Raw genomic sequence first — 12,793 nt, forward strand, 5'->3', positions numbered from 1 at the left:
TCCTGCAAGCCTTCATGTCACCTAAGTGATTTTGACACATATGGTGTGCAATTGGTGTGGCAACAGTCTTATGGTCTTGCAGTTGATGAAACCTCTCCAGGTTTTGTACTTGAGAATTCCTTAATTTGCATCATTTGATTGCAGGTAACACGTGATCCTCATTTGAACATGCCAATGGGTTTCCTGGGAAACAATTCCCTTCTCTTGTTGGTCTTAAATAAAGACTGCTCACATCTGATACATCAGGCTTTGTCCTCTTCTGAATTTGTGATTTCTGGTCGGTCATCTTGCAGGACATAAATTAAACAGTATGCATACAAAAGGGGCTACAGAAAGGGGGCATAAAGTGGAGGGCCACTGAAAAGTAGCTAAAAGGTGTGGGGGTTAAAGAAAGGGAGAATAAGGTGGGGAGGGTTCACAGAAAGGGTGGTATAAGGTGGGGGTATATTAAATTGGGGGAAACAACAGAGAAACATTATGCATGGTGGGGTATTAAAAGTGTGGCATTAAATGAGGTGCCAAAGCACAGGAGTATTATACTTTGTAGGGACCACTAAAAGGGACATTATATTTCGTTGGCACACTAAATATATTTTGATGAAGGTACATGTTTTGTTTGGTGCCTTGTTCATTTATACACCACAAAAAGTTATGGGGAGGGGGAACTATAGCCAAAATCACACCAATCAGTTCTAATTACACCCATGCCACTTCACAATGTACAAAGAGGTGGTGCTGTACCTTGACTGCTGGTTTGTTGATGGCATTGTGGCATTCAATATGTTGGCAATGTATGGGATTCCAGGCTAGGAAAAAAAACACTTTTTAGTTCTGTAATAACACATAAGCACTTTGTTTTGATAATACAAATGACACTACTTACTAAGTACTTATCCTGAATTACATCCTGCAATATATTTCACAGCTGCACTCACTGTTCTGTCGTTGAAGTCACTGGCACATATACACGGCAACTGGTGTAATCTGCCTTAGGGGGAAGACACACATGGCGTTTTTGGGCCGTTTTTACTAAGTGCCTTTTCAGATCGTTAAAAACGCGTGCGTTAAAAACGCATCCGTTTTTTAATAACGCATGCGTTTTTGTCCGTTTTTTAATTGCGCAATTTCGGAAAACGGACAAAAACGCATGCGTTTTCAAAAAACGCATGCGTTTTTAAAAAACGCATGCGTTTTTTAATGCATGCGTTCTTAACGATCTGAAAACGCACTTAGTAAAAACGGCCCAAAAACGCCATGTGTGTCTTCACCCTTAGTGAAGTTTGCCTTTTTTTGGTGCACTCTGCTTCATGCTGTTGCGACACAATTGTGGGGAAGGGCAGTATAAAACGTTTCATAAACCCCAACTTAACACTTCCACACCCTTTAGGTGAACAGTTTTCTGAAGTGTCGCACAAACTGCAACAGTGACACAAAAATGGCGCAAACACTTCCGAAATACATGTGCAAGCACAAAACCCTTTTTTAGGTGTAAACTTTGACAAAAAACTGGCACAGTCACAATGATATATGTGACACACTCCGTACATTACATTACATTACTTGTCATAGACTGATCCCCCAATTATAATCTAGGGCTGCACACACCATCTTGCAGGCAGATTCACTATGTACTTATATTTCATTATTTTTCATGAGTTACATCGAGTATTCTATAAAGCTGCCCTCACTGTTCTTTGTTCATTGTGTACATATAACATAACTTTTAATATTATTTTTAGGATTACAGGCAGTCCCCTACAGAACACCTGACTTACAGACAACCCCTAGTTACAAACGGACCCCTGGATGATAGTAATTAATTTTACTTTAGCCTTAGGCTCACCTCACCTGGCTCCGGACTCCACGTCGATCCCGTACGGGTCCCAACCTGGCTTCCTTCGAGGCCGCGCTCCTGCTTCCTGCCGAGGCCGCACGCTCCCGATGCTAAGGCGCGCACACCCGGCTCTTAAGAAATTTAAAGGGCCAGTGTCCTCCTTATTGGTGCTGGCATCAAGGCTCTGCTATATAGCCTGGAGACTCCCAGCATCCCCTGCCGGATCTTCATGTCCTGTTACTGAAGAGAAAGCCCTCCGTGTTCCTGAGCGTTTCCAGGCGCCTCCGTGTATTCTGTGATTCCAGTGTTCCGTGGTGTTCCCGTGGCGATCCTGGTGTCCTGTGGCGCTCCTGGTGTCCTGTGGCGATCCTGGTATCCTGTGGCGGTCCTGGTATCCTGTGGCGGTCCGGTAATCCAGTAGCCATCCGTGGTCCTGCCAGCCATCCGAGGTCCTGCCAGCCATCTGAGGTCCTGCCAGCCATCTGAGGTCCTGCCAGCCATCCGAGGTCCTGCCAGCCATCCGTGGTCCCCGTGTCCCTACCTTGGCTGCCGCCGCGGGCCTAGTCGCACCCGCGGAGCGACCTGGTGGCTCCCCGCCGCAACAAGACCATCCTGCTTTGTGGCGGGCTCTGGCGAAGACCTGGAGTTCACTTAGACTCCGCTGCCGGGTTGCGGGTTATCTTCCGCGGTGGTCCAGGGAGTCCACTGACTTAGTCCCAAGGGACTATTCCCTGAGATTGTGACAGGTATATAAAGGTGTGTATATATCAGTGTATAAATGTGTGTAATTGTATAAACATGTCTGTATAAGGGGACATTCACAAGAACGTATGGGGGATGTATAAGTGTGGAAAAAGAGGCAGGTCCATCAAGTCCAACCGATAAGATTAAACAAATGTTTTTTTTCCATAACCTTTGATATTTTTATCCTCAAGAAAGACATCCAGAAGTATGAGCCACAATAACCTCCTGCAGCAGAGAGTTCCATAGTCTCACTGCTCTTACAGTAAAGAATCCCTCTGTATGGCAATGTTAGAACCGCCTCTCCTCTAAGCATAGAGGATAACTCCTTGCCCTGGTTATAGACATAGGTATAAAAACATAAAAAGTTGCCCGTTCAGATATTTGAAAATTGTAATGAGGTCACCAGTTTTTAAACTTTTTTCAAGGAAGAATAACCCCCACTTTTCTTAATCTGTCATGATATTCTAGTCCCCCATTCCTCTAATAATATTGGTTGCTCTCCTCTGCACCCATTCCAGTTCTACTACATTCTTTTTATACAATGGTTCCCAAAATTGTACACAATATCCCATGTTCGCTTTATTAGCAGCTGCCTGGCTCTGGTCACTAAAGTTAAGTTTACCATCCATGAATAACCCCAAGTCTTCTTATGCTGCAGTTTTACCAAGGAATTGGGAGACATGTAACATGGAGATATCACTGGAGTCGTAAATTCACTACAGATCCAATTCCCCATGTATCAATAGGGAAAAAACACTAAGATACATCCACCCAGAAGAAAAGCCCCCAAAAAAGTCCCAAAAAAGTGCCCCATTGACTGTTTAGAACATAATTGTACTTTTTGTTTCCTTGTCCCAAATGCATAACCTTACATTAGCCATGTCCCCAGACCTCCAGTTTCCACAAATCCTTCTGTATTATTATATTATCTTCATATATACACTCATATGCTCCTGGATAGACTGTTAGAATTTGTATTATGGCTAGAAAAAAGCAGCTTAGTAAAGAAAAACGAGTGGCCATCACTACATTAAGAAACGAAAATCAGTCCAGTGACGTAACAACAGCCGTAGTGGCTGCTATGGTGCCCGGGTTCAGGGTTGCCCGCAATTGACGGGCTTTCGGACAAAATATAATTTATTAACCAGAATGCTGATTTAACGATCGGCCCCGAGGCTCACTACCTCCTCTGACTGCAGGCCTCATATGAGTTGGGCGGAAAGGTAGTGGGACGGGCCCTGGGGCACATCATTAGTAATTATAATTCGGCTTCCCATCCACTCCTGGCTGGTCCCTCTACCTCCCGTGACTGCTTCTGAAGAAGCTTGGCTGGCCCGCCCCTCCCTGCCCACCTTACATGCGGCCCAGCCCGCCAGCTGCACATGGCTGGCCACCTCACGTCCAGATAGGCCTGGCCTGCGCACATCACGTTCATCCCGACCCACACGACTCACTACCGGCCTGTGCACCTCACAGGCCTGTCCGTCCTCTATTACACTGTCTCCTTCCTGACCCTGCCAACACCCGCCCAAGTGACATCCAGCTGAAGATAGGTAAGAATAATTACTACATATGTAACTACATCTATATGTGCTTGTGTGTATACATGCTGCATATGTGTGTATATTTGTGCATATATGCTGTATATGTGCATATATGATGTATATACTGGATGCGTGTGTATATATGCTGTTTATCTGTGTGTATGTTGTATATACTGAATGCGTGTATATATATGCTGTATATCTGTTTGTATGCTGTATATACTGGATGTGTATATATACTTATGTGTGTATAAATGTAGGAAGGTGTAGACACGTGTATGAGTGTAAAAATTATTGTGATTGTGTAAATGTGTATGTAAAAACATGCATGTATTTTTAAGTGGAAGGGCGGCCCCATTCAATGGTCTGCTATGGGGCCCAGTCAGTCCAAAAAATTGGGAAAACTTTTAAAGTGTCCCCAAGTACAGTTGCAAAAACCATCAAGCACTACAAAGAAACTGGCTCACAAGAGGACCGCCCCAGGAAAGGAAGACCAAGAGTTTCCTCTGCTGCGGAGGATAAGTCACCAACCTCAGAAATCGCAGGTTAACAGGAGCAGACACATCTCTACAACAACTGGTTATAGGGAACTGTGTGCAGCAGCCTTCATGGTAAAATAGCAGCTAGGAAACCACTGATAAGGATAGGTGACAAGCACAAGAGACTTGTTTGGGCTAAAGAGCACAAGGAATGGACATCAGTGGAAATCTGAGCTTTGGTCTCATGAGTCCTTGAGATCTTTGATTCCAACCACCGTGTCTTTGTGTGATGTGGAAAACATGAACGAATGGACTCTACATGCCTGGTTCCCATCGCGAAGTATGGAAAAGGAGGTGTGGATTTGCTGGTGACACTGTTGGGTATTTATTCAAAATTGAAGGTAGACTGAACCAGCATGGTTACCACAGCATCATGCAGCAGCATGCTATTCCACCCGCTTCGCGTTTACTTGGACCATCATTATAGGACAATGACCCCAAACACACCTCCAGGCTGTGTAAGGGCTATTTGACCAAGAAGGAGATTGATGGGATGTTACACCAGATGACCTGGTCTCCACAGTCACCAGACCTAAACCCAATCAAGATGGTTTGGGGTGAGTTGGACTGCAGAGTGAAGGCAAAAGGGCCAACAAGTGCGTACAAATTAGGTTCTGTGGGTTTGTTTATAAGTTGAATTTGTATGTAAGTCGGAAATGTATATTTTATAATTGTAAACACAGCCAAAAATGTTTTGGTCTCTGTGAAAATTGAATTTTAAAACTTATGAGTTGTCTCAAGAATCAGGATTAACAATAAATCTTCATTGCAGCCTGGGACTAAAGTACAGTAAATTACAAACATCCAGAGGGCAGTACCTAGGGGTTATCTGTAAGCCGGGTGTTTTTAAGTAGGGGACCGCCTGTACTAAGAAGAACCTAGAATATAAGATTCTTTCAGTGGTTTGCAATTTTTTGTTACGTAAATCCTTCCACATGTGTTAATTATTAGTTTTGATGCCTTTATTGTGAACCTACAATTTTTATAGTCTGGAAAATACAGAAAACTGAGAAGAATGAGGATGTGTGTCCAAACTTTTGGTCTGTACTGTATACATACATACACGTATAAATACACATATATATATATATCTTTTACAGAGCTTAGTTTCATTTGCAAATATTTATGAAATATTAAAAAGAAGTAACAGCTGGACACTGCTTCAAAGCTCCTTCTTCTGAGTAATTGCTGTAATATCCAACCAGCAGCTTGGTTCTGCTTTCACTTCCTACAGCAGAGGGGTGGGCTGTGGAGCAGTTAAATGCAGTAATTTCAGATCACAGCAGTTTGGATATACCCCCACCACTCTAAATCCAACTAAAATCCTGGAAGTAAAAAAATATATATATTTTTCATTGTTTTGCTACTAGACATAACAATCACGCAGGTTACACAGATCTCCAGTGCTGTTACCTACAGCTGTCTGCAGCTCCTTACAGTAAAACTGTTGAAGAAGACCATTTTTGCCATCCAGTCATGTTCTTTTGTAAAAAAAAAAAAATGTTGTGTCACGCATGTTTACTGAGGTAAGCAGAGTCTGTGATGTACAAGCTCGTAGCTCTGGCTTTTAGCTGCTTATCTGAGCATTTCATAGCCTGACCTTCTTCTTGAATGTTTTCTTCTTGAGAAACAATGGACTTCATAGTGCTTTGAACAGCTAGGCCTTATAGCTCATACCTGACTGATGGCCAAATGTCTTGTTTAAGATCTGCTGATGCCTTTTGGTTTGGTGTTAACACTCACCTGAATTCTGCATACCAGGATACTGACAAAACTTCTGCTTTTATAGAGGTGGTCACATTTAATGATGAATTAATCTAGGCGGTATATGATTAGCAGATCCTGGCTAATACTTACACTCCTAAAGGGCTTAGTAGTAAGGGTGTACCTAATGCTTCTGCATATTAAGGGTGATATCTGTTGTGTCTTATTGTTAAATTAAGGTTGCATTTACCTAATTCCGTAACCTACCGAGGGCTAAACATTTTTTAACCTTAACCCATAGTTTAAAAAAGTGTGTAATTTATTCTTCTCGTAAATGCAGCATTTCTTTTACACAAGTTCTTTTACACCAGTTACACCTTAACAAGGTGAGTACTAAGCTCTGTGACAATTGTAATGGCAAACATTTACCTATCACACAGCATAAGCTGCCTGTGCAGCAGATCTTACCTGTATACTGCAATCCACGGTATTCACTTATGGCCCCCGGAGGTTTCAAATTAGGCCAGTAATGAAAAAGCATTTGTACTGCTGGTGGTTTCACTTGGGAAGGTCCATAGGCGATAACGTAGAGTAAATCCTACAGAGGAAATAATCATGTATATAAGAGGAACAAACTTTGCATTTATCAATAATATACAGGAGCACAAGCAACTCTGTAATATACCTTATCATAGGAGAGTGCCTCTTTGTGCATTTTCAGAATTGGGAGTCAGTACCATCTTTATGCTGTTGATACCTCACAATGTTATATACTTATGCACGTAACATCACCCTTACCAATGCATTAAACAATACATGGAAACTCATAAGTGATCAGGCCTACCCACAATCGGGCCTACCCCTGCATACGGGCCTGCCCCTGCGATCGGCCCTGTTCCTGTGATCGGGCCTGCCCCTGCGTGTTTCTATTGCGTTTGTATACACAATGCAAATGCCACGCGTGGCTGCACCCGAAGGGTCGTATGACTGTTTCACCTAGTAAATTATGCCGGTGAATGACTCCCATGAAGGTCTGAGCTGCAAACATAGGCAGGAATAAGACTGAGTTTTTTATAACCTCCACATGGATCTGTGAAAATCACATTCATGTACCGGGATCTATTGAAATAAATGAGTAGTCTGACATCAATTAAAAAAACAGATCTCACAAGGACAAAAATGATGTTCATGTGCATATAGCCTAAGGCTGCGTTGACATTTAGTTTTTAGTATATGCTGAGCGTACCTATTGTCATATGCTGGCTAAGCCTCTGTCTGCTCAGTATACGACGTATCCAGTTAAAAAGACAGAATGGAAAGTCAAAGCAAGAAACATCTTTCCATCCTGCCTCCTCCTGCTGGGCAACGTAATACAGACAGTCCCCGGGTTACATACAAGATAGGGTCTGTTGGTTTGTTCTTAAGTTGAATTTGTATGTAAGTCGGAACTGTATATTTTATCATTGTAATCCCAGCCAGAAATTTTTTGGTCCCTGTGACAATTGGATTTTTAAAATGTTGGGTTGTCATAAGAATCAATATTAACACTAAAGCTTCATTACAGACACATTTGATAACTGTTATAGATGTTTATTGTAGCCTAGGACTAAAGTACAATAAATTACCAATATCCAGAGGTCTGTTTGTAACTAGGGGTCGTATGTAAGTCAAGTGTTCTTAAGTAGGGGACCGCCTGTACGTTCTTCATGATTCTTCCTTGGTACTTACCTTCCACACCTCCTGCTTATACTTCATCAGACATTCCAGCAGCTGGCAGTGGTATACTATAGGAAAAGGGGCACAAAACAACAGGATAAACTGGCCACATGCAAACAAAATTGCTAACTCTTTATGACAGCAAGAAGAGATCATGTAATGATGAAGAACTGACACAAGCTTCACAGTCTTTATAATGTACTCTTACATCTTACGGGAAGGGTGAGGTTGTTAGGCAAGTTTTGTGAGGCCTTCAACTAGCTTAAAACTGCCCAGAAATGTTGCTATCCAAGGTAACCATGCAAAAAAAGTAAATCTACAGAAGATGATAAAGTACTTATATTCATAAACCTTCCTGCAGGTTTTTTTCCTAAGGATACTTACCGGGGTTTGATGTATACTGCATTGCGATCATAAGCATTGAAGAGGCAGACAGGTTGACATGAGCAGGAACACCGCCCTCTCTCCTGCTGGACCCTACTGCAATGGGAAAATGACAGCATTGTGTTCATGTATACTGTGATATGCACCAATCCTTGGGACATTGCTATTACAAGGTAACAAATGCACATTACACTGTAGTCACACATGGTAGGGGATTACTTGTATTGAGAGGATCAGATGGAAGCTGCATGCAAGTTACACAATACAATGTATTAACCACATCACAAAGCACTCAACAGTGTAGCATCCAATATCAACTAATATCATTTAAGTTCTTATGCTGATGTCTGGTGGGACTCCCATGGATCATTGACCTATCATGAGAACGCAGGTCTTTTCTGCCCCCAAATGAATATAGCTGGTGCTCTATTCTCTGTTCTATCTCTATGGCACAGACAGAGATTCTCCATCAGTAACATGGACAATGAATAGAGCAGCAATGTACATGCTCTACCCGCCACTCAACTCAATAGGGTACAACTGACCCCCGTTCTTATGATCCCTGGGGCTCCCACCAATCAGCACGTTATTGCCTAATCTCTACTGTTTAGGCAGCTGGCAGACTTGTTACCTGCCCAACCAGTGATCTCCATATGTGGTACTAGCAGTCAAGAAAGTCAAGAATTTAAAAAAATAGAAGCAGCCAGCATGTGTCTGGTGAGGGACCCTTTGGTCTTAATGTATTTATGTATAACTTATGGAAATGTAACTATTTGGAGGCTAATTATATCAATAGGTTGACCAAAGGTTTAAAAACATGGCAGATTTCTTTCAAAAAACATTGCCACTGCTAACATCACATCACTAGTTTCTTGAAAGTCATGCTTTGATCTCAAGGGGGCTGCCTTACAAGGAAGCTAAAAGATGCTTTGTTTTCCTTATCCCATCCTGGAAAACGTATTTGCATATTTTACAGGTTCCCCCAGGGGAGCATCAATGGCTCCTTAATTAACAAAGTCTCAGTAATGAGAACTCTTACTTCCTAACCATAGGTAAGGAAGAAATATATATGTATATTATATATAGAAATAAAAATAAAAGACACCACGTGCTTCATGTGGTCAGGAGTGGAGCTCCTTTAAGGATCTGAACTGTTACAAGTAAATAAGGAAAATAAAATCGAAAGGATGAAAAAGAAAAGCATCTAACCCACTTGGTGATGGTTTCCATATAACTTACTGGTTAACCACAGGTAGAACATTACTCAAAATTAAAAAAAAAAACTGCTATTGCTATAACATTGCAAACATAAGTAATATTTTAGAAGTCCATTATCCAGATGGTTGAGTCCATATCAATAGAGTCTTGATTTCTTCCGTATCCCAAGGGGCATAAAACTTGTCTCCAGAAACACAGTTTGGATAGGAGAATGGCATAAATGAAGCATAACCACAAAACATAAGAAATAGGAGGAATACAGAGTTTACTATGGAAATGAGGTAAATGTATCAGACATAAAATACTCATGTAAAAGGGGTAAAGCCATCCATGAGCCGTCTCTGAAGCATCTGATTGTTCAAGAAGAGTCTTTCCACACTACTTACTCTCTACATGACATATGCTGACAGGTCATATTGGACTTTAGACTGTGATTCCCAATGAGGAAAAGTGAGGACAAAACACAAAGAATATGGTGGTGCAAAACAATGCATAAATAAAAGAACGGCATTGTTTGATGCACAATTGGCTTGTGCAGGGACTACCACAGACTTGGTTGCTTAGGGTATCCCATAAATGAAATACTAGTGTGGACTTTAAAGGCACATGTCATTAAATGGCACAGTATTTGTTACCGATAGGATTTACTTACTACCATTTGTATTCCAATAGTTTTCAGTTTGCTTACATTTTTGATGTAGAAAGTAAAATATTTTATTTGCAACATTTCAAAAAATCATGTAAATGTAAGATTATAAGATTCTTTAAGTGAGACTCAATCATTGATGAATATGTTTTTTTCACTACATGTTTTGAAATTTTGCTGCTCTCTGGAAACCTTCAGCAGTAAGATGACAAATTTGAACATTTTTTATTCAAATTATGACACGTGAATACCTAGGACAGGGTGATACAAATAACATCCAGGTAACTTTACAAAACTATTAGGCCTCCCCCCATGTAGGGTATGAAGTATCCTCTTTAGAATCAAAGTAGTGTTAAAACAAGTGTGAAGAGTCATATTTGCATGAAATAAATCAGGTTTAGAGGTTGCAGGTGTCACTTCATATGCCTCTATCTGTGGTTATATAGTACCTAGAAACATTTGTGTCAAATTAAAGATAAGAATCTCCTCTTTGATATCACATCAGGCCTGTGGTTCTGTAAACTACAGTATCCCCTTTTTCAGTGTGTATAATGTCTGTCTATGCTAGATGAAAATGGCTGAGAGCTTCTCTTTCTGTGTTTCTTCATACAGCTCTGACCAGGGTGTCTAGTCTGTTCTACTATGGATATAGTATCTTACAAGCACTATCTTCTAAGAGAACATTTTATCTCTTATGTTCACTTTCAGCTACATAGAGACATGCCAAGCCGTGACTAATAAGCGGTTAGTATATAGTGCTTATAGAGTATTATAGGCAGACTGAGAACAGAATGGGTTTAACCCCTTACCTCCTTACCTGTTTTCCACATTCATTCCAAGGCTGTTCATCAGTGCCTTCTACAAGCTATACCTTTTTCATTTTACAGTCACCTTAGCTGTATCTTTTTTTGGGCCGATATGTTCTACTGTGGAACTTTTGTTAACCCTTGCTCTGAAATATAGGGAGTCTATGTAACTTTGCTTGGGGTCCCAGAAATTCCCCAATATGTGCCATAACAAAGCCAATATATTAGTGACGGCCACTAGAAACCACAGTGATACTAAGCTGTGACATGGTAGGGAACAATAGACCCCCTGCCCCGCCATTCAGAATGTTAATGTGTCCCCCCAGACATAACTTTTCTTGAGGCCCCATTAATAAGTGCTATAAATATGTACAATGACCATGTCATTTAATAGCAAGTAAATTACAGACAATGTAATTGTCTCAGGTGTGGGGTCAAAAATTGTTGTTCTTCCTGTTTTTCGTCCTTGCCTCTATACCACAATGACATTAATTCCAAGGGATACAATAAAACTCAGGCCGCATGCACACGAACCCTGACCCCTCCCCTCTCCATAGAGATCCATGGCGTACGGGCTGTAACACAGGGAAAGATAGGAAAGGCTCTGTGCGGCCATTGCTGTTTATGGGGGACATATGTACATCCGCAAGCTTCGGGACATACATACGCCCCCCTATACGTTCGTCTGCATGCAGCGTAAATGTAATGAAAAGGAAGGAAATTATGGTTGTACTTACATATCGCCATGGGCAGGAATGATGTACTGAGATACTCAGTGATATCCTTGTGTAGGAAAGGGGGGAAGGTGGCCAATGTAGAAATCATGGTATAAGGTAAAGTGCTTAATATATCATCGCTCAGAAAGGGCAACAAACAAGCAGTTGTATAAAATATTGATTGTCCCAAATCTGGAAATGGGAAGGGGGAATGAGGTTAGTGAAGAACAAAGCAAACACAACATTATTATTATACCAACAATCCTTAGGGGAGTACTATTTAGACTGACAGCACAACAAGCCCCCATAAAATATTTCATTTCTGAAGAATGATTGCAAGTCAGTGGCTTTCAGTTACCCCTCAAAATGTTTACTGAGGTTAGATGCCCCAGCCACAGGTATAATGGCTATAAGTGACAGATTCCTTTGCAGGGACCAACAATGTCCATAGGACTTCTATGGCAAAGCACAACAATATCTGGGGAACGGAAAACACTCTAAACCCTCATACACATGACCATGCGTGCCATATAGGCCCAAGCAGGGGAGAGTCTGCAGCCCATATTACACAGATAAATATAGGCGGCTGAGTACATGCCCAGCGCATGCACAACAGACTTCTATGGGGGCCATGAGACATTGGGGGCCTCTTTTTGTGCGGCGAGCTCACGGCCGATGTGCATGAGGCCAAAGTGAAACATTCAGAGTTCAGGTGGATTTGTGGAAATCCATTAAGCAGCAGGGTGGGGAGAAAGGAAGGGACTGACATGTGATTAATGAAGGAAGGACAAACAGCTGACTTTATGTTTTGCTGTGGCAGAGTGTATCCGATTTGTAGTCAAGGAAGAGAACAAACATCTAGCAGCGGTACAATAGAAACAGAAAAGGAAGGAGTGCTGTAGTAATACTGTTCTGACAGGCAGGTAGGGTTAAAGTAGCTGG

The 12,793-nt window shown here is 41.6% G+C and overlaps 1 protein-coding gene across 5 annotated transcripts in view; it reads right to left on the reverse strand.

Moving 5' to 3' along the window:
• The window catches only part of UNC79 (unc-79 homolog, NALCN channel complex subunit), a 110,577-nt gene that overhangs the window by 75,662 nt on the left and 22,122 nt on the right, over positions 1–12,793 (reverse strand). For 4 of the 5 annotated variants that reach the window (XM_072116308.1, XM_072116306.1, XM_072116307.1 and 1 more), the window contains 5 exons: positions 11,873–12,043; positions 8,466–8,561; positions 8,094–8,149; positions 6,834–6,963; positions 742–806 (listed from right to left, as the gene is read on the reverse strand). In XM_072116308.1, the coding sequence (XP_071972409.1) occupies positions 742–806; positions 6,834–6,963; positions 8,094–8,149; positions 8,466–8,561; positions 11,873–12,043 (518 nt within the window). Of the gene's footprint in view, positions 1–741; positions 807–6,833; positions 6,964–8,093; positions 8,150–8,465; positions 8,562–11,872; positions 12,044–12,793 lie in introns of those variants that run through there. The other variant, XM_072116310.1, reaches the window with a different exon arrangement.

Source organism: Engystomops pustulosus, chromosome 7 (genome assembly GCF_040894005.1).
Source record: "Engystomops pustulosus chromosome 7, aEngPut4.maternal, whole genome shotgun sequence".
Classification (NCBI taxonomy): Eukaryota; Metazoa; Chordata; class Amphibia; order Anura; family Leptodactylidae; genus Engystomops; species Engystomops pustulosus.